At 48.7% G+C, this 27852-nt stretch overlaps 1 protein-coding gene across 1 annotated transcript; it reads left to right on the top strand.

The window, feature by feature from the left end:
* The first annotated feature begins 383 nt into the window (after window positions 1-383).
* Window positions 384-816, top strand: RPRML (reprimo like). The gene has a single exon (XM_003414300.2). The coding sequence runs from the start codon at window positions 384-386 to the stop codon at window positions 741-743; it is 360 nt and encodes a 119-aa protein (XP_003414348.1). The 3' UTR covers window positions 744-816.
* The last annotated feature ends 27036 nt before the right edge of the window (window positions 817-27852 follow it).

Below are 27852 nucleotides of genomic sequence, written 5' to 3'. Positions count from 1 at the left end.
GGACAGGGTTCTATCCCTGATCTCCTGGCCCCTTGCAGCCCTCGGACCAGGGGTAGGCTGCGCTCCCCAAGGGGGCCTCCGCCCCCAGGGACACGGTGGGGCACGGCGGGGCGGGGCCGTTGCTAGGGGAGGGGCGGCCGGGAGAACGCGGAGCGCAGCCGGCAACCGCTGCGCGCGCTCAGCTTTCCGGCACCAGATCCCGCGCCGCCTGTTGCTTGCTCCTCCGGGCCGCCGCTTCCCGCCTAGTGCCCAGGGGTAGGCGGCCCGAGGGGGTTCCTGGGCGCAGCCAGCCTCCGCCTTCCTCTCCTCCCCGCGCACGAGCCGACGGGGCCGCCCGGAGCGTCCTCCTCGTGCGCCCGGGACCGCGCGCCGAGACCCGGGCCATGAACGCGACCTTCCTGAACCACAGCGGCCTGGAGGCGGCGGGCGGCGTGGGCGGCGGCGGGGCCGCCCTGGGGAACCGCAGCCACGGACTAGGCACGTGGCTGGGCTGCTGCCCCGGGGGCGTGCCACTGGCCACCAGCGACGGGGTCCCTGCCGGCCTGGCGCCCGACGAGCGCAGCCTGTGGGTGTCACGCGTGGCGCAGATCGCTGTGCTCTGCGTGCTGTCGCTCACCGTGGTCTTCGGCGTCTTCTTCCTGGGCTGCAACCTGCTCATCAAGTCGGAGAGCATGATCAACTTTCTGATGCAGGAGCGCCGGCCCTCCAAGGACGTGGGCGTCGCCATCCTCGGGCTGTACTGAGCACCATCCGGGCCCCCTCGCCAGTGTGGCTGGAAGGAGAAGAATGGAGAACAGGACCCTCGACCCCATCCCGGCCTCTGGCGCCGCCTCCAGGCAGGCAGCGCGAGGGGCAACGACGCGCCTCGGAGCGCTGGGACTCGTGGCGGCGCTGGAAGGGACTTCCACGCCCGGCTCGGTCCTGTGTGCGCTTCAGCGTTAGGGGGTAGGAGGGTGGCGGAGGGGGTTACTTAACGGTTTGTTAGAGAAGTTCGGGGCAGGGAGGGAGTGGGTGTGGGATGTAATTTGGGGCCGAGGTCGCCCGCGTGGGGGTTATAAATGTGTTGGTGCCTGTGGTGTGGGGGCGGGTTACAAGCAGGATGGGAGAGAGTTGAAGATTCCGAGCCGTTGAGCTTGTTGCCCTAGTTTTACGTTTCAAAAGAAATATTAAATAAAGCTGTAGCCGTCGGGCTTCCAGAGGGCTTCCCAGCCTCGTTTCTGTGGCGGGTGTGGGTGTTGGGTGGTGGGTGTCTGGGCGGGGTGATTGGGCGAGTGGGCGTGCGCCCTAGCGGCGAGCATTTTGAACCCGTCCGGGAAAATCCAGATCTCGCCTGGAGTCGCCGGGCTCCTGGCGGGCAGACGTCGTGGGCGGTCGGAGCCCCAAAGGGAGGGAAAAGCTGTCGTTTTCTTCGCCGACAGACTACCGCGGAGGCAGGTCCTGCAGGGCGGTCAGACAGCTGGAGGGATGAATTAAATCACTGGGAAATTGAAGTCAATTCCCGTGAAAGGAAGGGGAAAAACATCAGTGAGTTGAGCCAAAAAAGGGAAGACAGTGCAACTAATACATAAGGACAGTGAACAAATAAAATTAAATTTGCGGGCGAGGGGGGAAGGGAAAGGACTAGATCTAGTTTAAAATTACATTATAGGGCAAAGGCCCCATCGACGGGCTTGTCTTCGCACCAGCCTTGTGGCAGGTAGATGAGTAGACTCAAGAAGCCCCCGGCTGGTCCTGAGGGAGCGGTGTAAGTGTAAGCTCGCTCAGGCGCCTTTGTAGTAGAAAGGATCCGGGATGTTCAAACTGGAGAAAATGGCCTCCAAATGAAGCTGCCTTCAAGGGACTTGGAACCTCCCACTATGAGATGCCTCCTGTTGCCCAGAACCGGGGGCTCCAAGGACCGCCCTTAGAGAGTGTTACTGGCAGTGAGAACCTTGGCACTCTGCCACAGGAGTAGGGGGTGGGATCAGCTGTGTGCCAGTGTGAGGGGGGGCACCCAGGAGAGAGGGCTGGGCCTTGAGGCCTATGCATGCCCCCTTAGCCCTAATGCCAACTGCACTCAGGTGCCCTGGCTCTTGGAAGGTTTGAGGGATAGCTCTAATGGATTTCCCCCTCTCTTCTCCTCCTTACCATGGTGGAAGTGAAGAAGAATAGAAGAACATGGCTGAAGCCTTAACTGGCTTTGAGAAGAGAAGTGAAGGGAAACACATCTCCCATCTTTGGCACTAGTTCTATAGGGGGAGAGGGGGAGGAGAGAGCTCAACAAAAGCATAGACGGTCACTGACTATGGAGGATCCGGAATCTTCCTGGCTCCCAAGCCCTCCTGTGCTACCAGAACCATTACCATCAGGATGCGCCCCTTCCCACCTCTGTCCTATCTCAGACTTGGGAGCTGTTGTCCATTTGGACAGGACAGACCAGCAAAGGCCAGGGGGTCAGGGACTCCTTGTAAAGAGTCTGTGGGGCAAAACCTCCAATGTGGAGAATGTTCTTTCCATGGTTTCGTGTGACTTGAAGGCAGCTCCGGCCTGATTCTGGGAGAGCAGGCTTTAGTGATTTAGGCAACCTGGATATTTGGCTTCCTGTAGAGCAGCTGTCTCAAAACTGGGCCGATCCAACAGCCTCAAGAACACCAGTCAGACAGCAGCGGACATTCATGTAGAACTCAAATGACGGGCAAACGGGGATTTCCGGAGGAACAGCAGCTTAGATTCTGTTTCCTGGCTGGCTGGGTTACAGGGAACAGCACCGGCGCTTAGCTCTGATACGATGGGTCTGCTACTAATTGTGACCGGGGCAAGGGGAGGGTTACACAAGAGCTAAGTTTCTTGACTTGTTGCTGAAAAAGGAAAGCCTTAGTGGGGAAGCTTTGCCAGATTTGCTCACTGTTTAAATAGAAAAAAGACAGTGAAGACATGTCTGGGTACTTACATGTATGTCCTAGGTGCTCTACCCCCAACTCGTACACCTAGGTATACAAATACGCACACACGGGCACACATTCCCAGGCATACATGCGTGGGTACATGTTCACCCCTGCAAGTGAATGCAAAGTCAGGCTCCAGCCTCAAGGCTGGAGGAAGACAGCATGTGAGCGGGGTCCTGGGATCAGGTGGAAGGCAAGAGATCACATTTGTAACCCATCTTAGCTCTCCCTGGAGCTCTGAAGTCCTGCAGTCTGTTTACTGAGTTGCCTTATATAAATCCAGGGGGTGGGGTGAGAGCACTGAATTACATAAGAGCAGATAAGGCACAGCACTGGGGGAAGGGTGAGACTGGATCAGATTCCTGAACTTGGAGCATCTGGGTGGAAGATGGAGAAGGGGCCTGATTCTCAGGAGCCCTGCTCCCCCACCAACCTCCAGGCAGCTAGAACTCTTCCTACACGGCCCACCCAAGATGTAGGGCCAAATCACAGAGGGTCCTGGGTTCCAAAGAGAGAAGGTCTGAGACCTTGGTCTTTGAAATCTGGGCTGCTCTGCTTCCTAGCTGTATGACTTTGGGAAAGTAACTCAACCCCTCTGTGCCCCAGTTTCCTCATCTACAAAAATAGGAGCAATAGGACCCATAGCTCACATGAGATACGTGTAAAGTGACCAGCGCAGCATCTGGCATGCAGTAGACATGCGATGAAAGTGTTATGGTTACTGTTGTTTTTGTTTGCTGTATGAACCCTTTCCCAGTAAAATACTGTATATTTGTTCTCTGAAATGAGATCCTTAGAAAAATAGTAATTCATACATGCAAAGCATTTTGTTGTTTTCAATGGACTTTCATAAGCAAGCCCCCCCCCCCGCAAAAAAAACAAACCCATTGCTGTGCCGTCAATTCCGACTCATAGCAACCCTACAGGACACAGTAGAACTGCCCACGTAGAGCTTCCAAGGAATGCCTGGTGGGTTTGAACTGTCGATCTTTTCGGTTAGCAGCCGTAGCACTCAACCACTACACCAAGCAGGGTGGTGAATTAAGTGAATAAATATTTTAATGTATAAATACATCTCTGCCAGGAGATGTTCAAGGTCAGCAAAGGATGCAGTGAAGGTTCAGTCTGTGCTGGGTCAGCACAAAATGTAAGTAAATGGTCTTAGGTACATGGTAAATTGTCAAAGATGTGGCGAAATTTACGCGAAATTATGCACTACAGATTAGTAAGTAAACACAATTAAGCCCGTGCGTACCTTGTTTACAGCTAACCTGCCTCTGAACCTGCTGCTTCTCAGAGGTGACAGAGATGTGGGCAGGGGAGGGTGGGAAGGACCAGCGTCCACTGAGTTCATGTATGAGCCAAACGCTTTACAAACATGATCTTGTTATTTAATCATCACATGATCTTTATATGTTGAGGATTATCCCCATTTTACAGACAAGGAAATGGAAGCTTACACAGCCAGGAATGGCAGGTTTAGGATTTGATCCTGGTGTGTTGAACTTCACAGCCTGTGTCTTGTGCTCCACCTGACTGCCCATCACTAGGGTAGCTGGGGCCAGGGATGGGGTTGAGGGATGCAGAGTAAGAAAGAGCTGGCACTGGGAGTGGGCAAGGTGACCAGCTCGTCTCTCACAGTGGGCGAGGAGGTGGGGCTGGGGCTGAGCTGCCGTTACTCACACGTCCTTATAAACTTAGCTCCTCAGGGCAGGCCTGGAAATCCCCGCAGAGGGGCCCCCACCTCGCTGGCTCCCAACTATTCACCATCAAGGCTCTTTTATTATTTTCTCTCCCATGAATTATTCACTTTGTAAGGCATTGATCTACCATGTTCACTCCTCTTGGTAGAGAAAAATGGAATTTTTTGCCATCTACAATGGCTCCTCAGCACTTGGGCCATCCGGAAAGAGCCTCTTCACAGCTCGAAGCAGGAAAGCCTGAAGGTTCTGTGGGTATTTAGGGTCTCTGGGCATGGGCGAGTAGCTCTGGGCTCTCTGTGGGGTGTCCCATGGAGCCCTCTCATTGTGAAATAGGGGAAACTGAGACCCAGCAAGAGGGGGTGATGGACCCAACACTTGACCCAGTGACTACCTCCTTTCTAGCCATTCTCATTCCGTGGTCCACTGGCCTCTCTCCTACTGTAACCAGTCAGCCTCCCTGCCCTACTCTGAGTGGGCCTCACGGGAGGAAAAACAGGGGTTGTGCTTTGGCACCAGGACCAGGGAAGGAGTGAGATCAATTTTGAGTCTTGAGCAACTTCCAGCAGGGTAACCAGAGTGGTCCCTCATGGGAGCAGGGGGCAGGAAGCCTCAGACCACAGGAAGACTTTGGGCACTTGGCAAAGAGGGGAGAGAAAGATCCGAATCAGGAAGAGGGACCCAGAGAGGTGGAAGGCCAGAGGAAGGCCGGCATCACCTTCTCCTGGGAGGCCCCTGGCCGATGGGGTCCTCCGCCATGGCACAGTTTCACCCTGCACCGTGGTGCCCGGTACCAGGATGATGAAGTAGGCCTGTGGCAGCCGCGGTGAGGGCAGGTGTTGGCAATGATGTATCAGACCAAGGCTCCTCTTAAAACAATGATTTTCAGTGTTGGCAGCTCATTAGAATTACCTGGAGGAGTTTTTGAAGATTGTAATGGCTGGGTTGCACCCCAGACCAATTAAATCAGAATCTCTGGGGATGGAAACAGGCTTCAGAGTTAGAACTCCCTCCCCAGGTTCAGGGACTGCCAGGTGGTGCTAATTATAAGAGAGAGCCCCTGGTATTTCAGTCTTATGCAGTTCCAGGCTTTCTGTCTGTGTCCTGAAAACCCTTGTGATCATCTGCGTGGGAGTGCTCGGGTAGGAGGCAGGCAGAGGGAATGGAGCGAGTTCACATTTTAAGATTACACAGAACCAGCTATGTATCCAAGAGCGAGGTAATTAATTCTCTGAGCCTCACTTTTCTCATCCGTAAAATGGAGAACATAAAGCCCACCTGTTGTGCTGGCTGAGAAGATTCAGTGAGCCAATGATGGATGAGCTTGGCACAGAGCTCTGTGAACGGTAGGTATTGAGTGACAGGTTGCTAGTGTTATGATGATGCTCATTTCTCCCCAGCAGTGCCCACCGGGAGGGATGTCTGGGTGAAGGTTTCAGGATGGGAGGGTGGGAATGAGTCACATGTGTGCTGGGATGGGTTGAGGAGAGGGAAGGGGAGGCAGCCCTGAGAGCCGGGTGTGGGGGCCACTTTTTCCTAATGATTCAGAAAGAGGAGGGATGTTTTGTGTGGAAAGCTATAGGAAGAGGCTGCAGAAGACTCTCCACCCCCAAGCTGGGCCTCCTCCTGGGGCCCTGATTCCATAAGGGTATCGCCATCTTCCTAGCTCCCCAGCGGAAGACCTCACACCATGTCAGACTCTGTCCACTCCTTCACCAAGTCTGGCAGATTCCATATTCACAATGTCTGACCTCTTCTGTGTCCCTCTCTTCTTTAAGTCCTTGAGATTATTTTTTGGACTGTGCTAGAGCCCCTTAACTGGTCTCTGGGCACCTACCTGTCTTTTCCCTGATCCCTCCTTCACTGCTACCAAGGCAATTTGCCTAGAACACAGATGGCATCATGCTACTCCCCTCCTCGGTAACCTGCAATGGGTCTCTATTGTCTACAGAACTGTCCAAATGCTTGATCAGGCATTCAAGACCTTTTAGGGGCTATCCTAAACCTCTTTGCCAGCCTGTTTCCAGTATTTCTCTCTATGCTTCTGTGATCCAGCCCCCATGCTGTTCCCTGAAAATACTACAGAGTTCCACACCTCCATGTCTTCACTTCCGCTGCTCTCCTTCCACCAAATGCTCCTCCTCCCCTCCTCTGTCCTTTGAAAACTACTCATCCTCTAAGGTCAAGTTCAAGTGTAACCTCATTCAGAAAACAGAATTGTAATTGATTCTACTGTCATATTCCCACCACACAATCTTCATATGTCTGTATGAAAACAGCTAATGTTTACATGGAACCCTTCTATGTGTTAGGCTCTGTTCATGTATTAACTTTTCTAAAAGGTGGTTTCTATTATACTTATTTCACAGATGCCCAGCAAGGTTAAGAGACTTGCCTGAGGTTGCACAGCCAGTAAGTGGTGCAGCTGGGATCCAAGCCCAGGCAGACTAGTTTCTGAGCTCACGCTCCTAACCACCAGGCTATACAGTCTCTGTAGGTATCATATGCCTTTCTCTGCATCGTGCTGTGGTTACTAACGTCCATGTCTGTCTCCACCATTACACTACCATTGAGGACCAGAACTGTGTCTTCCTTGTGTTTTTGTCCTCTCTACCACCCAGCATGATGCTTCATTCAATGCAGGAATTCCACACACCTTTGTGGAACTGAAGACACAGTTCCTGCTTTCAAGGGGCTTCCCACACAGGAGGGGAGAAAAAGACATTTAATCAAATAAACAAAACACAAGGAAGAGGGTAAGCATTCCCTTCAGTCAGATGCAAATAGAATCCCCTGGGAATTATTCCCCTCTGAGGTGCTAACAAGCATACTGGCCATTTAGAGAGGCTCTTCCATGTGCCAGGGATGGTGTGAAGCACTTTTCATATTTTATCTCATAATTCTTTCAGATTTTTCTCATAACTGGTAGTTCATAATTCCTGCAGGGCAGATATTATTGTCATCTCCACTTAACAAACCAAGGCTCAAAGAGCTTAGGTCACTCATCCAAAACCATGGTTATTAATTGATGGAACCACAGTTCAAATTCAAGTCTGTCTGATTTCAGAAGGTATTTGGAAGGTGAGCAGCTGCTACAGTTCATGCTTACAATTAAAATTTTGAAATCAAACCATGCCTTGCTTTTTCTGTCTCATTGTTTGGGATGGTGGAGGAACTTTTTGTGAGTACTTGTCACTTTTCTTTGTTGCAGAACAATGGTGAACCCCCAGTCATGAAATACTACTCACACTAGTGTTGATGAAGATGAAAGAAATGATCTACCATCATCACTAGACAAACTGTAAGTTGACTGGTAAGTTTTCATTTACAAACACTGAATGAGAGAGAAAGAGATAGGTCAAGATAGTGAACTAGATACCCAATCCAGCCAGCTCTACATTATAATAAACATCAGGATAGATATGCAAAAAAATTCACAGCATTTCTGGAAAACAGAAGAGGTGCCCTCAGTGGACCAGAAACCGTGAGGCTTTCCTGCAAAATGATGGCAGATGAAGTCATGTTGAAGGGGGTATTCACAGCCCAAAGATCAGGGAAGCAAGGTCTGCCACAGAAAATGAGAACAGCTCCAAGGGACCCAAAGCTGGGTGCAGTGGACAAAGGGAACAGGAGGGGCACTTGTTGGGTGCCATAAAGGTTGTAGCCACAACGGTTGGCTTCCTCTCTTCTTGACCCAGCACATCTTGCCAGTAGAAGCAACTCTGAGGCCCTTCCATAGGCAGGACACTAGGGAGGATACAGAAATGGAGACATTAGTTGTGCTCATGATGAGCTTAGGATGCACAGGACTGCAGAGATAAGGAAAGGTTTGCAATGGCAGTGAGAAGGCAGAGCTGCCCCAAAGACCACTCTGGATCATTTCTTTGTGCCCTGGGCCCTGATCCTGCCTCACTATGCCCCTGACCACCCAAAACCCAAACCAAACCCATTGCCATGAAGTCGATTCCAACTCATAGTGACCCTATAGGACAGAGTAGAACTGCCCTGTAGAGTTTTCAAGGAGCGCCTGGTGGATTCAAACTGCCAACCTTTTGGTTAACAGCCATAGCTCTTAACCACTATGCCACCAGGGTTTCCCTCCTGACCACAGGCTTGGTTAATGAGATACTCTGCTTCTAAGAACGTGATTTTATATTAATTTTTCTGGGATGTACATATAAGCAGCCACATGAGTACTTACCAAAAGGGTGGAAAAGCTCCAATGAATTGCCATGGAGATGAAACCTGGAACAAAGCTTCCATGGTAACTAAGTTGTTTCTGAAAGACCGTATCACCTTGGGGAAGTAGGAAGCTCCTGCTAAGGACTTGCAGTTAGAGGCCAAATCACAAACCTTCCCATCAGGGCCAGGTGCTCTTTGCAGTCTCTTTTCCTCTTCTTCTCTTGCCATCCCCAAGGACTGTGGGGCTTTTATTCTGGAGACCTTGACTCAAGCTTTGACTTAGCCACTAATAAGCCATGGGGACCAGGTATCTGAGGGGCCTCAAGAGGTGTGATAAAGTAGGCAACCAGCCAGCCTCTCTGCCTCTGCACTGACTCACTCTGTGACCTTGGACAAGTCACTTCTTGTCTTTGACTCTGGGTTTCCTCCTGTTCAAATGAAGAGACAAGATTAGAGAGTCTCTAGGGTCATTGCACTTTTTTATTTGGTCTCAGGTGACAATAGGCCGTCAGAGCTGTCCGTGGTGCTGAACACTTGCTGTTGCACTTCTGGGCCATGTCCTGTTCCCAGAACTGGAGACTGCTGGACTTGGGTCACTTCCATGAGTAGTCTGGGTCTGTTTGCAGCTAGAGAGGAGAGTCCAGAGGGTTGTGGAGTTCAGAGAGCACTGGGGCAGGAATCTGGAGCTGTCTTCCTAGCCTGACTTTTGTCATTTGCTCATAGTGGGTTTTGATGAAGGCACACCTCCTCTGTGGACCTCTGTTTTCCCATGTGTGAGACTGAGGTGGGGGTAAGATGATCCCTAACACTTGATGGGCCCAGGAGAGTCCTGGAAGTTTGCCTGGCAGTAAAGTCTCAGCCAGTCGCCACCTGCCCTGAAACTTAGGCTTCTCCGGTGGGGACTGTGGGTGGTGAACAAGGCACATTTGTTTGTCAGGAAATGTGTTCTTCTGTCTGGAAGAAAAACCAGGCAGTGAGCAGATGTAACATTTACATTTTCTCAAATGACAACTGAGCACTGTAGATGATTAGGGCTTGCTATGAAATGTGTCAAAACTATCATAAAACCCCCAACTTATATCATCTGCCTACTTATCTGATCATCTTTTCAGAATCTGCTTCACTCCTCAGTGGCACAGGATGAAAAAGACAAGGAAGGAAAAGTTTAAAGGGAGTTCACACTAGGAGGGACACAGACATTGAGATTCACTCTGAAACATCTTGTATTTTTCACCCCTCAACTCCCTGACTGGGCTACACAATGAGATGGCTGGGAATGTGGAGTCCATGATCAAGAAGCCCTAGATTCAGGGCCTGTTTCTGCTTCTTATTAGCTGTATGAAATTCTTTGCAAAACTGTTTCTTCATTTGAACATGGGGGTTAATGACATATACCTCTTAGCAATGTTGAAAGGATTAAATAGTATCATTTATGAAAATAATTAGCAAACACACTATCTGGCACACTTTGAAAGTGATTGATTTGGTTATTTATAGCTACATAACAAACTACCCGTAAACTTTCTGGTTTAAAACAGTAACGATTTTCTTATCTTTCATGATTCTGTGGGTTGCCTGGGCTCATTGGGCAGTTCTTCTGCATGTGATGTTGGCTGGAGCTGCAGCCATCTATGAGTTGACTGGTGGGAGTGTCCAAGATGGATTACTCACAAGTCTGGTACCTTCGTGGGACAGCTGGAAGGCTGTGCTCAGCTGGGACAACTGGATTTCTTTCCTCTTTTGGTAGTCTCCTCTGCGTGGCTTCTCCACCTGATCTCAGGCAGGGCAGCTGGACTTAATACATGACAGCTTTCTTCCCAAAAGTACAAAAGCAGAAGTTTCCAGGACTTATGAGGCCTAGTCCTAGAATTGGCATATTTTCTTTTCTGTCAAATCACACTTTTTAAAGCAAGTCACAGGGCTGGTCTGCATTCATGGTGGGAGGAAACTACCCAAGGGCATGAATATTGAGGCATAGTTCATTGGTGGGGTGGGGGGACATCTTTGGAAACCAACTACTATATTGATCAATAAATGGTTTTTATTATTGGAATTCCAAGTATGTTCTACTCCCTTATCCCCTTTTTTAGAAATACCATCTCTGTTGAGTGGTTGAGTTTGCACAGAGGTACTGAACAAATATTTGTTGACTAAATAAATTAACTTGGAGTCATTGTGGTCACCACCCTAGCTATAGTACCCTAGGATAGCAGGTGTGTTTCTATTTCTTCCAGACCAACTCCTCGCGTGGCTTCTCCACCTGATCTCAGGCAGGGCAGCTGGACTTAATACATGACAGCTTTCTTCCCAAAAGTACAAAAGCAGAAGTTTCCAGGCCTTATGAGGCCTAGTCCTAGAATTGGCATATTTTCTTTTTTGTCAAATCACATTTCTGTCAAATCACTCAGGCCCAGGACAGGACTCTGCATGCAGTAGGTGTCAAATAAAGGCTGCACATTTTGAGGGGCATTAATATTTATACACCAGTTTTCTTTTGGTTAATATTTTCTTGGTGTGCCTTTTCTTCAATCCTTTCCTTCCAAGTTTTCTGTTTTTGTATTTTAGGTACATATGTAGTTATATTTTTAAAATAATATTTTTACTGGAGAGTTTCATCTGTTTTCATTTATTGTGATCACTGATGTATGTGGATTTATGTCTGCCACCTTAGTGGTTTGTCTTTATCACTTTTTATTTATTTGCTTCTTTCATGCTTTCTACTTTTTTTGGAAGTTGTGCATTTTATATCTGTTCTTTTAGTGATTACCCTTCAATTTTTAACTATACTTTTGACGAGAAAATCTGAAATTAATCAATAACTCTATCATCATCCTGCATAAAACAAGGACTAAAATTTGTAAACTCTGATTACCTCTTCCATCTACCAAGTTGTTTTTACCTAGTATTTTATTCCACTTGTGTTTTTTTAACTCTCTCAAATTAGTCATTATATCTTTATTTTTAATTGTAAATTTACATACAGTAAAATTCACTGTTTTTGGCGTACAGTTCTATGAATTTCGACAAATGCTTAGAGTCGTGTAATCACAAACACAGGCAAGATACAGAACAGTTCTATCACCTCAAAAAACCTCCCTTGTGCTGTCAGTTTGAAGTCAAACCCTCCCTTCCACCCTGAACCCCTAAGACCACTGATTTGTTCCCTATCCCTACAGTTTTTCTTTTCCAGAATGTCAAATAAATGGAATCAGACAATATGATTTTTCGAGCTGGCTTCTTTCACTTAGCTCAGTGCCTTTGCGGTTCATCCACGTGTATTGTTGCTGCATGTATCAGTAGTTTATTCCTTTTTTTGCTAAGAAATATTGGACTATATGGCTATATCACAGATTTTTTAAATTTAAATTTCATTTTTATCTATCTCCAGCGGAAGGCCATTTGTATTGTATCTAGTGATTGGCGATCATAAATATTCGTGTACAGTATTGTGTGTGTTTATACATAAGTTTCCATTTCTCTTGGGCAAATATTTAGAATTGGGATTGCTGGGTCATATAGAAAATATGTGTTAGCTCAATGAGAAACTGTCCAACTGTTTTCCACAGAGGCTGTTCCATTTTGCATTCCCATCAGCGCTGTATGAGTGTTTCAGTTGTTCCATACCCTCACCAGCACACTTGGTATTGTTAGTTTTGTTTGACTATGTTTTATTTTCTAGCCTTTCTACTAGGTGTGTAGTGGTATCTCTTGCATAGTTTTAATTTGCATTTCCCTAATAAATGATGATACTGAGCATCTTTTAATGTGCTTGTTTGCCATCCATATGTCTTCTTTGGTGAAGTGTCAAGATATTTTGCTTGTTTTTAAAATGGGATTGTTTTCTTATTGTTGAATTTTGAAAGTTCTTTATATATTTTAAATGCAAGTCTTTTGGCAGATATGTGATGTGTGAATATTATGTCCCAATCTATGGCAGTGAGGTCTGCCTGAGGGCCCAGCCAACCTTCCTCAGATGGGCTGTCTTTTGTATCTCTCTCTCTCTTCCTGCTCAGTACAGCATGTAGGACTTCAAACTGGTTTGTTCCAGTTCAAGTCCCTGCTGAGAATCTGCATTTCTAACAAGCTCCCTGCTGAGAATTTGCATTTTCACCCCAGATATACTGAATCAGAATCTAAGTTTTAATGAGATCCCCAGGTGATTCTTATGTATAACTTTCTGAGAACTTGTTAGAAATGCAAATTCTCAGTAGGGATTTGAACTGGGATGGACCAGTCTGAAGCCCTGCCAAAAAGGGAGGGAAAGAAGTCAATGGCAGGGGTGGAAAGAACGGCTTCTGAGAACTTCCAGCCCAGGGATGGGAGGACTTTCCATAGTTAGGAAGGCTGAAAGGGAAGGAAAGAGTTTTGGGGTAGAGAGTAGGATGGCAAAGGAGAGAGCCTGGAATAGGAAAAGTGCCCAAGAAATGCTCTAGCTCAATCTTTTCTAACCTCAGTTCGGGGTAAGGGAGTTGCTATCCATGGGAGTTGGTGGGAAAATTTTACTTTAAAAAGCTATTTAATTGCACGTTGCTAAGTGAAAAATGGCTAAAAGCCCATATACTATATGACTCCAAGTATATGACATCCTGAAAAAAGCAAAAGTACAGAGATTGTTTAATGTGTTAAAAAACAAAGATATCACCTTGAAGATTAAGGTGCACCTGACACAAGCCATGGTGTTTTCAATTGCCTCATATGCATGTGAAAGCTGGACAATGAATAAAGAAGACTGAAGAAGAATTGACGCTGTCGAATTATGATGTTCGCCAAGAATATTGAATATACCATGGACTACCAGAAGAACAAACAAATCTGTCTTGGAAGAAGTAGAGCCAGGATGCTTCTTAGAAGCAAGGATGGTGAGACTACATCTCACATATTTTGGACATGCTATCAGGAGGGACCCATCCCTGGAGAAGGACATCGTGCTTGGTAAAGTAGAGGGTCAGCAAAAAAGAGGAAGACCCTCAATGAGATGGATTGACACAGTGGCTGCAACAATGGGCTCAAGCATAACAATGATTGTAAGGATGGCGCAGGACTAGGCAGTGTTTCGTTCTGTTGTACATAGGGTCGCTATGAGTCAGAACCAACTCGACAGCACCTAACAACAACAACAACAGAGACAGTAAAAAGATCAGTGGTTGCCAGGGGCTCAGGGGGAGGAGGAGGAAAGAATAGGTGGAGTACACTGTAATGGTAGACACATGAGGCTAAGCCTTTGTCAAAACCCACAGAACTGCGCAAGGCAAAGAGTCCACCCTATAGACTTCAATTAATAATAATATGTCAATACTGGTTCATCAGTTATAACAGATGTGCCACAATAATGAAGATATTAATCATAGAGGAAACTGTAAACCTAAAACTGCTTTTAAAAATAAAGTCTATTAATTAAAAAAAAAAAGTTAAAAAATAGCAATTGATTGTGCTGGGTGACCTCTACCCTGTAAAGCAAGGGACAAACGCTTGGCTAAAAGGTTTATAAAACTCATAATAAGCTCCCAAGAGTGGGTTTCTTCCAAATGCAGGTGAGACCCTGTAGAACACTTTTCTTTGGTCCAGGGACAGAGTCAAAAATGCCTTTTTTCTTAGTCTGCAAAAGAAAAACTACAGACTGCTCCTTTCTCCAGAGTTTTTAATGCAGCCTGAGCTGCAGAACCTGAAAAAAATGCCAGTGGCTCTTAGGCATTAACAGGCAAAGAGACATGAACTTGGAAGCGGGGTGGGCGTTTAGGCTTTTGAAAAAGGACAGCGAAATAGTTTTCCTTTTGAGCCAAATATCTTAAAAAAAAAAAAGTTGGAGTTTGCCCACTTTGCTGGGGGGACCTGCCTCTGAGGTGGCTCTATCAGGCAGTCTGTCCATCTGTCTGCTGATAGGAAGCAGATGAAGCTTTGCTGCTAAGCTGCTCTACTGCCCCCCGCCCCACTCATGCCACCATGCCACCACCTTCCCTGGTCCCTCTCCTTGTCCATCCCCTGGGTCCTCACATGAATTTCTGACACTGACTCTCATTTCTCCTAGAAAATGTCCCTGCCTGTTGAGGAGCCTTAGGTACAGGTCATTTTGTCAAGCTGTCCTGCGTGGCCACCCAGAGACCTCTTGTCTTTGCGTGGGACTTCACTTTGGTCAAGGAGTTTCTGGTGGCACAAATGATTAAGTGTTGGGCTACTAACCCAAAAGTTGATGGTTCAAACCCACCCAGTGTGCCTTGGAAGAAAGGCCTGGCAACCTGCTTCTGAAAGGTCACAGCCATGAAAACCCTATGGAGCACAGTTCTACTCTGACACACGCCATGATTCGGAATTATTATTACTCTTTATTTTGGTCAAAGCAACTTCCCATTCCTTTTGCCAGCTCACTCAGCTTTGTAATAGTTCTTCCAGGCAGGCTGTGCATTTCACTCTGGGGGAAACTGAGGGCTCAAACGATAAGTCTGAGTGGGAGAGAAGGCTAGACTTTAGTTCTCCCAACCCATGGAGAGATGTTTACGGATTGGACTCTGTCTACAGGCTGACTAGGACTTCCCAGATGCTTGGAATTCCCAGGAAGTTGGGTCTATCCTCCTTCCCCATGCCAAGACCTCCAAAGACCAGGAGGACTCTCCGATACCAAAAGTGGGTGGTGGGAGGGTGAACACCCCAGTGGCCCAGCCCTTACCCCTGAGTCTAGCACATTTCCCTGGAGAGTTCCACACCCAGGCCTCAGAGTAGCTCATCTTTAAGGTTTCTTCCACCTCCAGCTTCCCACAGCTCTTGACTTAGCCAGCCTCTGAGACAACTTGGTTCCTGCCGTCAGCACTTCCTTCAACTTTAAGAATAAAAGGAAGTCATCATCTGAGCTTCCACACACTTCTCCCACCCCCAGAGTCTTCTTTGCTGGCTCCTGTTGTTGCGACTGTCAGGAGTGGATTTTTTGGGTAATTGTTGCCATGGAGACCCTGTCTTGAGTTATTGTGCAAATGTGTCCCATTTTTCGCCTTATTTGGTGTGTGATATGGATGCCTGTTAAAGGCAGAAGTTGAAGCCTCTTTACCATTCTCCTTTGTCCTCCAAGGTAGTCTTCCTGGGCAAAAGCTTCTTGGCAGCCTGCTCCCCAGGCCAGTCTCCTCTGAGGCCCCCTGGCCAGTCACTGCCAATGGAAAGAAAGTCCTGGACAGCTGAGGACAAGGAGACCTGCTTTCCACTGGTTATGGGTGGGATGGCCAAGAGTCAATGACATTTGGCAACAACTGACCCCCAAGCAGCAGCCCAGACTCCTGGTGCCATCAGCCCCTTGATGGAGCACTGAGCCAGAGCTCCCAGGAGCTTCCTCCAAGATGCAAAGCCCATCTAAAGGGTGAGGGGCACTCACTCAGATCCCCAGTTCTGCTCTGCCTCCAGAACCACCACCACACACATTGATCCCTGTGGCAGAATCCTGGGTTAGTGCATTGCCCCTTCCCCCTCAACCCTCATCCTCCCATGTGCATCAGTTGTCTTTAGCACTATTTTTGTATGTCTCTCTCCTGTCCAAGATCTGGTGCATCTCCCCATTGCTTTTTATACCAAAGATAGGCTTAACCTGCACTCAAGGGCTTCCATCACATCCAGTCTCTCACCCCCTTCCCTCTCCTCTCTGTTCTCTGGAGTTCTGATTCAGCTCTCTGCAGGCAGCTCACCCATCTCACACATGCTGGCCTTAATCAGGATATCTTTCCTTCCTAACTGGGTTTCCAGGACCCTTTTGGGAAACTGTCATCTCCTTCAAGGCCTTACATTAGCATCCTATTGCAACAACTGCTTATTATGTAGCTGCTGTTGAAAGGCTTTAGGCTTGGAACAGAGAGGATACAAAGCCAGGATCAGCATGTTGAGTAGAGCAGGACTGTGGTGTCCTGTTCTGCCAACCCTGCCAGCTACACAGGCTGCTCCAGGGGTTCCCATCTAAGAGGAGCCCTAAGAAAGTAAACCAATGGCTGCACCCTTGACATTCTCTGACAAGCTGCCCAGTAATGGGATCCATCATTAGATGACAGTCAAGGAAGAAAAGAAATAAGAAAAGCTTGTAGGACAAAATTCTGGCCTCATGTGGGAGGGACTTTCTGGTTACTTGTCTGTGCAGGAGGGGATAGGATCTGAGTTAGGATACTGCAAAAGTTGTTGAATAATTAGTCTTGTTAGTTGCTGTTGAGGTAGCTCTGACTTATGGTGACCTTATGTGCCATCTTCTTGATGTCTGAGTCCATCGTTGTGGCTCTTGCGTCAAGCCATCTCAGTGAGGGTTTCACTTGTTTTTGCTGACAACATGAGGTTCTTTTCTAGCAATTTATCTGTCCTGATGACATGTCCAAAGTGAGCGAGCTGAAGTCTCACCATTCTTGTTTCTAAAGAGCATTCTGGCTGTATTTCTTCTAAGACCGATTTGTTTGTTCTTTTGGCAGTACATGAGCTAATCGTATGGACTGTTGATTAGCTTTTCACTGAAATGTTAAGAGGGACCCTTTTGCTAAATGCTCACTATTTCCTCTCCTCCTCCAACTCCCCGGCAATACAGGGTTAGAGTTCAGACCGTAGTTTCTTGTCTAGCTGATAAGGCTGCATGAGACACTGAGAGAACATTCTAGATTTTACAGTTCCTAGTCTGATGTGGGGAGAGGCAGTATCTCCAATTCCCAATTGAATGGGGGAGATAGAGCCCTTGCCCTCAGGAGGTTGCTTGTCTGAGGTGAAGACACAGCCCCTGTCCTAGGGAGATCTCCATCAATTGCTGGGAGAGGAGAAACCAGGGGATGCTCTCAGTCATTTGAGGAGGGTAGTGAGACACACGCAACTATACTCAAATGACACATTTAACCAAGTATCGTTGGACCAAAGTGTTAACAAAGGCAAGTAATCACAATGGTAGGAAGGATGATGAAGTTAAGACTTGGTCTGGAAGGCTACCTGGAGGAGGTGAGTGCTGAATGAATGGTTTGGTGAGAGAAGGGATTCCAAGCCATGCATGGCCTGGCCTGAGGTGTCCATAGAGAATTGACGAGTTTGTTCCTTAATAAGTCTAGCCCAGGAATCAAGTCCTTACAAAATCTTGTTTGACTCTAATTGATATAATTCTTTGGGCTCAAAGACTTCTTGAATTAGTATTTACTGCATGTCAGCTTTGCATCCAGCATCTTATTATATGGGGTAACTGGAATAAAAAATATGGGGTAACTTGGGATGCAGAGAACAAAAACGTGGTTTTTGTCCTGTGGAGGGTTTTATTCAGGACTCTTTCACTGCAAGAGACAGAAACCCAATGCAAACCTGCTTAAGTAGAAAAGGAATTAATTGGTTCCCCAAATTGTGAAGTCTTGAGGTTGATCCTGGCTTCAGGCATGGCTCAATCAAGGGGCTTAACTGATGTTGTCATGGCGTGCACTTTCTCCCTCTCTCACCATCTCTTGACATGCTTCCTCTGGAGGGGTTCAGGTAGCTTCTGCATGCAGCTGGAAAAAGCGCATCCATGTTAAGATGTCTTGATCTCACAGAAGAAGTCATCAGGATTATGTCTAAAGGGGCATGCCAGCTGAATCTCTTCTTTTTGAAACCCTTTCCGAGAAGTCCCTCCCAGCAACTTCTACCCACATCTCATTGGCCAGAACCTGGTGACACAAACCACTCCTAGTTACAAGAAAGTGAAAAGGCAAGTCTTTTTAAGTGGGCTTCCTGATAGATCGATGAAATTGGGACTGTGTTAGTAAGACCAAGGGGAGAATGGATATTGGGCAGCTTAATGGCAGTGTCTACAACCATCCCAGGGAAGATTCTGATTGGCTCTGCACGGTCATGTGGTCACCCCGACCCACTCACTATGGCCTACTGGTAGAGTTCTCTCATTGACTGGGTCTGATTCAGGTGCTTACCCCTGTTGGAAGAGGCAGCCCTAGCTGAATCCCACAAAATGGGTTTTCCACAGGAAGGAAAGATTGTATTACCAGCACAAGGGGGTAAGGGCTTATACCCTAAAGGAGGGGGTGCTGAACAGATAAGCAACAAATGTCTATTACAAGAATTTCTCAGTATAAGGAGAAAACATACCAAAAAATAGCTCCAGGAATCTCCCCCTCTCCCTGATGCAATATATATAAATTCATGTTGCAGGAACCAAATATAGCCATGCTGAGAGGATGCTGAGAAAAATGGTTTAGAAAGGAAGACTTCCTGGTGGGAGTGAACTTGGAGCTGGGTTGCGAAGGCAGCGATGGCTAGAAAGAAGGAGCAGGGAGGCAAAAGCCCAGAGGCGAAAAGCAACGCGTAGAGGTAGCAGGGCTGGCTGGCAGAGTGAGGGAAGATGAGGACACTTCAGCCCTGAGTTTTTCTCACCCTAGGGCCGTGGAGGCTGTTTTTCCTCCCCCAGTGTACAGGCCCCAGGCAGCTAGGGGTTTCTTTTCCCCTTGGGTCAGCAGCTGGTTTTGGGGTGATCTTTATTAGCATCATCGGCGGAGGTGGGGGGCTGGGTATAGAAGAATGGGGCAGATCCCCAGAGGAGAGGTGGGAGGTGGCTTGATCTTGTCCCTCCCAGGAGCCTCCATCTGTCAGCTCCTCAGTTCATCTTCAAACCTGGGATCTGGAGCCTGGGGCTGGTGTGATGGCAGGCAGGCAAGGAGCCCAGACTCAGCCAGCAGGTTGGGAATCTTTAAGGAGGAAAATGATGGGTAAGGTGCTTACTGTTGCCATGGAAACTGACTCTAGGTGGATGAGACATGGTCAAATGGTTAAACCATGGGGAGAATGCCACCCACCATCATGCTTCACTGTGGGTGGGAAGCAGGCACCTCTAGAACCCGTTGTTCCAGCCACACTCCTGGGCCCTATGCATCTCTGTCTGCCTTCTGGTAGGGACATCACAACCTGGCAATGTGTGTGTGGTATATGTCAGTGTCTGAAGGGTCTGGGGAGATTCGCAAAACCAAAAGAGCCTTTGACATGGCTCCTGTCACCCCACGTTTGCTGTGCCTAGCAGGGATATAGCACAGTGCCAGGCCATGGGCCTGTAGCTGGGGTGAGGGCCACGGACTAGGGCTTAGGATGGTGGCATGGTGCGAATGCAGGGGGCAACAGGGTGAAATGACAGGAGCATTGGATTGGAAGGAGGTGCCCTGACTGATTCCAGATCTGTCCTCATCAACCAGCTGTTTGACCCTTGGCAAGTCACTCTTCCCCAGAAGGTTGGCTCTGCTTTTCCTCCACTCTGTAATTGGGGACCTGACAACTTTGATCTCAGCACCCCCATGTTAGCCCACTGACCTACCCCACCTGGGCTCACCTCAGGTTACTGTGCGGGGCTCCAGGCAGGCATTTGCCATCGGGGCCACCTTGCCCCTGAGCTCAGGGGTCTCTAAGCACAGAAGGACGTTCCTGAAGCTCCTGACTGCCCCCAGTTGCCCTCGCATGCTCCCAGAGATGGGCTTAATGAGCTGCCTGTTGCAATTACTCTTCCATTTCCAATAGGTGCTATTTTAATTGGGTTTTTCCTGGGACAAGAGGGCAGAAAAAAGCAATTTGCAGAGTTGGTTTCTGGCTCCTGGTGATGAGTACACACGGATTCAGTTCCCTCTCCCTTCTTCACTTCCTGGCTTTCTCTTCCCCCTCCCCCCTCTTCCATCCCCTCCTGCCCTTTCACGCCTCTCTTCTGCCTCCATCCCTGCCTCCTCAGCCAGCCCTGTGCTTCTCACCCTACAAGGGGCCACCTCCTCCATAAACGCAGACATTGATTTCTCTTTCCTGCCTTCCCAGCCCTGGTCTCAGTCCATACCCTGAGTGGCCAGCATTTAGGACAACTTTGTGAGGTTTAGTAAGCTGTTTGGTTCTCTTCCCATCTGAGATCCTCCACCCACCCCCGGCACATTGCCTTTTTGCTTCTACCTGCCCTCTGAGAAAACTGCCCTTAAAACTGGTCTCTTCTCTCCGGAGCACTGGCATGGTCACCTGAGGTGCTTTAACTACAGGACTGAAGCTCCAATGATGGGTACCAGGCCTGGGCAGAGGGTGGTCCTAGTGGAGGGGGGAGGACAGAAGGGGAGGAAGTCAGAGCAGAAGCCTGCAGAGAGGCTGATAGTGGGAGGGACAGAGGAGAGGAGCAGGCCATAGAGAGGCATGGGAGGGAAGGGAGGCCATCAGTGAGCCTCGGCCCCTGACCCTGCTCTAGGGGAAGAGCACAGCATTGATGCCAATTTATTACTCCATTCTTCTTCATTGTGGCCACCCCCACCCCCATCTTTCTGAACAAGAAGCTGCACATGCTCCACAGCCTGGGACAGCCTGGGCAACGCTGCTCCCCTGCCTGAGGAGGAAACTGAGGCATGAATATCAGAGGAGGAGCAGGGCTCAGGAGAGGAAAGGCCTTAAGCAGCAGACAGGTCACTCAGGTGGGCAATGTTAAGCTGAGTGAAGATTCTAGGCGTCTGGCCTTAGACAACAAAGGAGGAGCCTGTTGACTAGGTGGTCAGTCTATCCGAAAAATAAGAATTATAATATCAGAATGAAGAAAAAGACAGAATTACAATTTTTTTAAAGGCAGTATCTTTAAAATGGAGCCCTGGTGGCACAGTGGTTAAGAGCTTGGCTGCTAAGCAAACGGCTGGCAGTTCAAATCCACCAGCTGCTTGTTGGAAACCCTATGGGGCAGTTCTGCTCTGTCCTATAGAGTCGCTAGTAGTTGGAAGATTGGGTTTGATCTTTTAAATATTCAAGGATCCCAGGAATAGTAACCTGGCTGGCAAGACTCCAGGTGGATCCTATAGGAACAGCTTCAATAGTGGCACCGTTTGTGATGAACCAGCCACTACGCATCCCTGGACAATCAATTGCAATAAAATTACTAAGTAGCCACTGCCTGGGGTCATTAGGAGACCAGCTTTGGAGGTGAAAAGACTGGAGTTATTATTCCACCTCCTGTAGACTCAGTTTCCTCATCTGTCAGCTGGGTATAATATCTCCTTCCAGGATTTATACAGACTGAACGTAATTCAAGTAACAACAAAACCCAAAAAACCAAACCCATGGCCACTGAGTCAATGCCGACTTATAGCGACCCTATAGGCCAGAGTAGAACCGCCCCATAGAGTTGCCAAGGAGCGCCTGGTGGATTTGAACTGCTGACCTTTTTGGTTAGCAGCCACAGCACTTAATCACTACGCTGCCAGGGTTTCCCGAATCAGAACAACAACATCATTATTTTCATTATTGCTGATATGTTGGCCCAGGGCCATACCCCCACCCTTTTGTTAGGTAGCGTCTAGTTGATTTTTGACTCACAGGGACCCCGGACAACAGCAGAACTGCCCCATAGGGTTTTCTAGGCTATAATCTTTATGAGAACAGATCTCCAGGTCTTTCTCCTATGGAGTTGCTGCGTGGGTTTAGAAATGCCAGTCTTTCGGTTAGCAACCTTTTGGTTAGTTGTTTTACCAGCAAAATTCGACTTGATCCTAAACTGTAGCCATTTGCAGTTATCCAATGTGGTGTGGACACTTGCTTGCCCACGCAGCCTCTGCTCTGCCCCCTTTCCTGCCTTGCTGCCTCCTTTTATGCAGGTGTCTCAGCTCTCCCCTATGCCTCCATGAGCCTCAGGGCAGCTGCTCGCCCACCCTCTGGTCAGTGATTGGCTCAGGAATGGGTATGTGGCCCTTTTCTGGCCAATGAGGCATGGGGAGGGTTTTCTGGGGCCTTCTGGGAAATGCTGCTTCACTCTCAGCATAGAAGCCTGGAAAGAGGTGGGATGGGCTGTGCCCTGAAATCACTGCCACTGTCTCTCCTCCCTCCAGCCTGAGATGAGGCTGACATGGAGAATGGCAGCAGAGAGAGAGGGAAAGAGCCCCGAAACAACCAGCCCTGCAACCTGTCCCACCTCCACAGCTGATTCCTTCTGATTTGAACCCCTGCTGAGAATTTGCATTTCTAACAAGTTCCCTGTTGAGAATTTGCATTTCCGCCCCAGATATACTGAATCAGAATCCGCAGTTTAACAAAATCCCCAGGTGATTCTTATGTATAACCTCCTAGGAACTTGTTAGAAATGCAAATTCCCTCCTCTTCCTGCAATCCACCCCAAAACCCAACCGGTTAAGAGCTGAGCTTGTACTCTTCCACTTCAAACCAACTCCCCTCCCTGACTTCCCCAGAAAAACGTCAGTACCACTCACCTGGCCTGCCAACTCGTTCTGTACCCAGCTCAGGTCCTCCCCCCTAGGATACCCTCCCTGATCACACCCACCCCCATTGGATGAGCTCTCTTCCCTCCGAATGCAGACTCTGGTTTCTGGCCCACTTGGTTGGCACCTAACTGATGCCTCATGATGTGTTTTTTACTCTTTATGTTAAGAGGTTACAATACTGGGCCTGAGTTATTTTTTTCCCTTAATGACTATCCCAGGCCTCCTACGTCTTTAATTATGTGCTGTTCCTCCCAAATGAGGGGCCTTAGAAAATTTATTCCAGGGTGTCTTCTCATCGAAGGAGGTGGCCATGGCCCCCCTTCTGGAATTCTGCTCTGGGGGCCACCTTTTGGGGCCGCCTTCTAGGGCCTCCCAGAGCCACTGGGCTGTGGTAAGAAAGGCTGCCCTTTGCCACGGGGAAAAGGAGCAGGGAGAAAGAAATGGCCTGGAAGAAATCACCATGGAAATGGGATTTACACCCACCCGATGCATGTAACAAGATTTGGACAATACCTGGGAGTGCTCAGGGTTTTATCTTCTGACTTTCACAGCAAACCGGTGACGTCAGTGGGAGAGATGATGATTCTCCCCTGTTCACAGAGCTCCCCACTCCTCCCCTCCTGCATGTGCCCTGTACACAGGAGACCTAGAGCAGCATGCCAGAAGGTGCTGGGAGGTAGGCAGAGCCTGGTAGACCTGGGTTGGAGAATGTGGAGCCCGTTGCCGAGGCTGGGAAGGGAAAGGAGGAGGTGGTCATCTCTCACGGGCTACTGCTTGCCGGGGATTCAGCCCCATTTTAGACTTCTTGGGCCTTTGGGCAGCAACCACCTCCTGGGTGTGTTCTGTGCTGGTGCGAGCCAGGCAGGTGATGGCATCAATGAAAGGTCAACTCAGGGTGACCCCGCATGTGCAGAGTAGAACTGTGCTCCACTGGATTTTCAAGACAGCGACCTTTCGGAAGCAGATTACCAAGCCTGTCTCCCAAGGTGCCTCTGAGTGGGTTCAAACTGCTAACCTTACAGCTAGTGGTCAAACGCTTGACTATTTGCACCACCAGGGCTCCTAAAGGCTGATTCCAAACCCCACATACATAAGAATCACCTGGGGATCTTGATAAACTGTAGATTCAGGGATTCAAACCGGAATGAACTTGTTGGGAGCCCTGCTTTGCCCCCTGGTTGCTTCACATGAGATCTTGTCTTTCCAACACATAGTCATAACAACCCATCACATCCATGAGGCATGGAGAGCAGTGGTTTGCAGACCTGACTACACATGAGAATCGCCTGGGAAGTTAAAATGAAAAAAATCCTAAAACCCAGGCCACTCTCTAGACCAAGTAGCTGAGAATCTGGAGGGTGGGACCCAGAACCAAGATTTTCAAAGTTCCCCAGATGATTCCAACAAGCAGCTAAAGGTTGAGAATCACTGAGACCCTCTGGAGTCTGCCATAAACACTAGGTCACTGGGGCTTCATGTCCGCCCTGGGAAAGGATGTGGGACAGGTGCTACTCTGTGTAAGAGGAGAAAGCTCAGAGAGGTGCCTACCAGGTAGCTGGCAGTAACGGCGCTGAACTTGAAGCCAGTCTGCAGTCTGGGTTCAGGGCTTCTCTGGCTGCCTCACACCTCTGTACGTTGTGAGCTCTGGGGAGGCAGGGTTGTCTTCAACTCCTTCTGTCTGTCTGAAACATCCAGTGAGGTGCTGGGCATGTTGGCACTGAACGACTGAACCAATTAAACGTGAATGTCTTGCCTCATGCTGCCACCCGCTCTTTCTGAGGTCGGCCGGGCCTCCCTGCTGGGCCTGGTCAAGCCCGCACTAGCTCCTCAGTAGGAGCTCCCATGTAGCAGGCGCCTGGGGAGAGCCCGGTAAGAGCCACATTAAGGGATCGCCAGGTCAGGTCAGCCTGGGAAGCCACAGGCACAGAGCAGAACTCTGGGGACGGACCAGCCAAAGACGTGGTTATGTCTCCCCCTAGTGGTAAGGCCTGGCTACAGCTCTCATTTTCCATTTCCGGGGGCTCCTCCCCTGCCCCCTCCATCTCTCTCTCAATTCGGAAAATACAAGAGGATCTGCCACCTAAGGTCTGAATTGTCTGCAACAATTGCCTTAGAGCTCTGTACCCGGTCCCAAGCAGGCTGCAGTCCCGCGCACCTTTTGATGACCGCCCCCAAGTGATGCATCCCTTATCAGGAACAGGCAGCCAACTGGTGCAGGCGTTAGGTCTGGCTATGGAGCCTGCCAGACAACGCGCCAGCTCTTCCATGACTCCCTGTGGGGCCTTGGGAAAGTCACTAAAGCTCAACCTACCTCAAAGAGGCTTTGTGAAGATTAGCAGGATGACCCAGGTATATAACCGTGCCTGGCTTCCAGTGAGGGTCACAGGCAAGCGCACAGCCGTCAGTATTAAAGGTCTGGGACGACCTTCCCCTGAGCAAATGGCACAGCCGTCAGTATTAAAGGTCTGGGACGACCTTCCCCTGAGCAAATGGCAGCTCTGCTCCACTGCACCTCACCCTACCCCCCACCCCCATTTAGACAGTATTGGATCATGCTTTTCTCTTCGCTTCAGCTGCTGGGGCTCAAAGCCAAACTAGGGATTTCCCAGAGCCGTTCACTAGGGCCTTATGATTTGCACTTCTTTTTCTTGGTATTGACACTCTACCCATTGGTTCTTGGTCCTGGCATCTTTATAGTTCACTGTTTTAGTTATTTCCTGCAAATCAAAAAACTCAAACCTGTTGCCCTCAAATTGATTCCGACTCACGGCAACCCCATGTGTTACAAATTAGAACTGAGCTCCATAGGTTTCTCTTGGCTGTAGTCTTTATGCAAGCAGATCACTCCACACCTCTGTGGTGCCACTGGGTGGGTTCAAATCTCCAACCTTTTGGTTAGAAGCCGAGCACAAACTGCTTCTGATACCCAGGGGCCTTCTTTTTTTTTCTGTACACCTCAAATCTTTTCTGGAGTAAGGTACGATACAAACAGTAAGACTTGACTTTGGACTGGACAAGTTTTGTTCCTCACATATATAGCTGAGCTAGTTTAGCATATACTTTCAAATGCTATTTATTATCTTTGATTAAAACAAAAGCTATCTGCGTTGGAGAAAGTGGTTCCAAACTACACACATCACCTTAAATACACCTTAGAGACTTTAAAAACCCACATCACCCATATTCCAGGGCACCTCTGGACATTCTGATTCAGGAGGTCTGGGGTAGGCCCCAGGAACCTGTAATAACAAAGTTCCCCAACTGCCTGTGAAGCAGCAGTCCCCCTGGCCCTGGCCCTCCTGAGAATCTCTTGCCTGGAAAGTAAACAAGGGGCATTTGTTGTAACAATGTATGTCAAGTGCCTTTACAAAGTATTAATTTTCTAAATAAAATAAATCTCATCTTTATTCAACTGATGTGCTTAAAAAGTAACGGGTGTAAATCGAAATTTGCCAATCAAACCCAGTTAAATTCATTAGGGCATACAATTAAGGAAAAAACCCATCAGGGAAGTGTTCCATAAAATCAAGACTCTCCAATTTACCTGGTCTTTTCTTAAAGTGGTCATACCTGAAGTAAACTGGTGTGGAATAAAAAATATTCCCAAGTTCTTCTTGACAACCCACGTGTTTTAAACCACAACGGGCACCCAATCCTTGTCAAGGCCACAAGAGGCTGTTTATCGGAGTTTCTTGCACCAACTGGACCTAAGAAGTCACTTCTGACTCCACTAGAGGGCGCTCCTTCCCTGGCCCCAGACACTGCCCTAAGCAGACTCAGGGCAAGGAACCAGTTTTGGGGGCGTGGGGGGCACTGAAGGAGAAAGCTGTCACGTGATGCCATGTAGCCTCAGTGGCCCTGTGTTTCTGGACACACTGCCTGCCATTCCCCTGCCCCAGGCAGTAAAGACCCACAAACTGCCGCCACAACTTTTATTACCAAGTACAGAAACCTGGCCCTGAAGATGCAGCATGGAGGTGAGCCTTTCTTCTGGTTCCTCAAGGCTGGCAGGCGTTATAAAAGTGAAGGTGGGGTACACTGGTGTAGGCGGCACAAGTGGCCCATCAGCCAAGGGAAGACGGTGGCACGTGGTTTCTGCCTCCCAAGGTTCAAGTCCGGATGATGGAGCTGCTCCTTGCACACATTCCTCCAAGGTGTGCTGTCTGGTGGGATCCTCACGTGCCCAGGGATAGGACAGCCAAGTCTGTGCAGCTCAGACTTTCAGTCTATGGAGTGCTAAGTGCCGGAAAGGCAGAGGGGCTGGGCTGGGCAAGATGGGAATTCCGAACCCGGCACCCCCAGTCAGATCTAGGTCTGAAGATGCCTCAACCACTCTGTCCACCCTCCAAGCTACGATGTTCACCCTGGTGGGGCCCTCGATCCCTTTATGAAGGAGCTGGATTCCCCTTTCCTTGGAAACCTAAGGTCCCTGTTTAGGCCAGAGGGCTGGGAGCAACCGAAATCCCATGTAACTCAAAGTATGAAATCAGTACCCAGGAAACTCATGTTAAAAATCTGTGACAATTACAAGAAATTCACCACAGGCGGAGCTATGCCACAGATGTACCTAAAGAGACCAATGTCACTACAGAAACAGATGGGAGGTAAAACATTGGAGGTGCAACTGAACGCCTACAGTAAAGAAGGGAAATAAGAACAGAGTTCAAGAGACAAGAAACAAAGACAGGAAGCGGGGGTCAAGACAAATAAAGGCAGGGTTAATACTGACTAGGCTTCCAGTTCTTCTGGGGGAACTCTGAGCAATACTTTAGGTCTTGCCATGAGGTTACCTATCCTAGAAGCGCAGGTTGGCAGGGCCTGTGACGGATGAAAAAATATGCTAACCAGTCTTCTCGGTACTCTTTGCGA

The sequence above is a fragment of the Loxodonta africana genome, chromosome 18, assembly GCF_030014295.1.
Source record: "Loxodonta africana isolate mLoxAfr1 chromosome 18, mLoxAfr1.hap2, whole genome shotgun sequence".
NCBI classification, from domain to species: Eukaryota; Metazoa; Chordata; class Mammalia; order Proboscidea; family Elephantidae; genus Loxodonta; species Loxodonta africana.
Note: the sequence above shows the minus strand (reverse complement) of the source record. Positions and strands in the feature narration are given on the sequence as shown.

Bases quoted from the DNA above. Each gene is read 5' to 3' on its own strand.
- RPRML (XM_003414300.2), top strand. From the start codon at position 384: ATGAACGCGACCTTCCTGAACCACAGCGGCCTGGAGGCGGCGGGCGGC.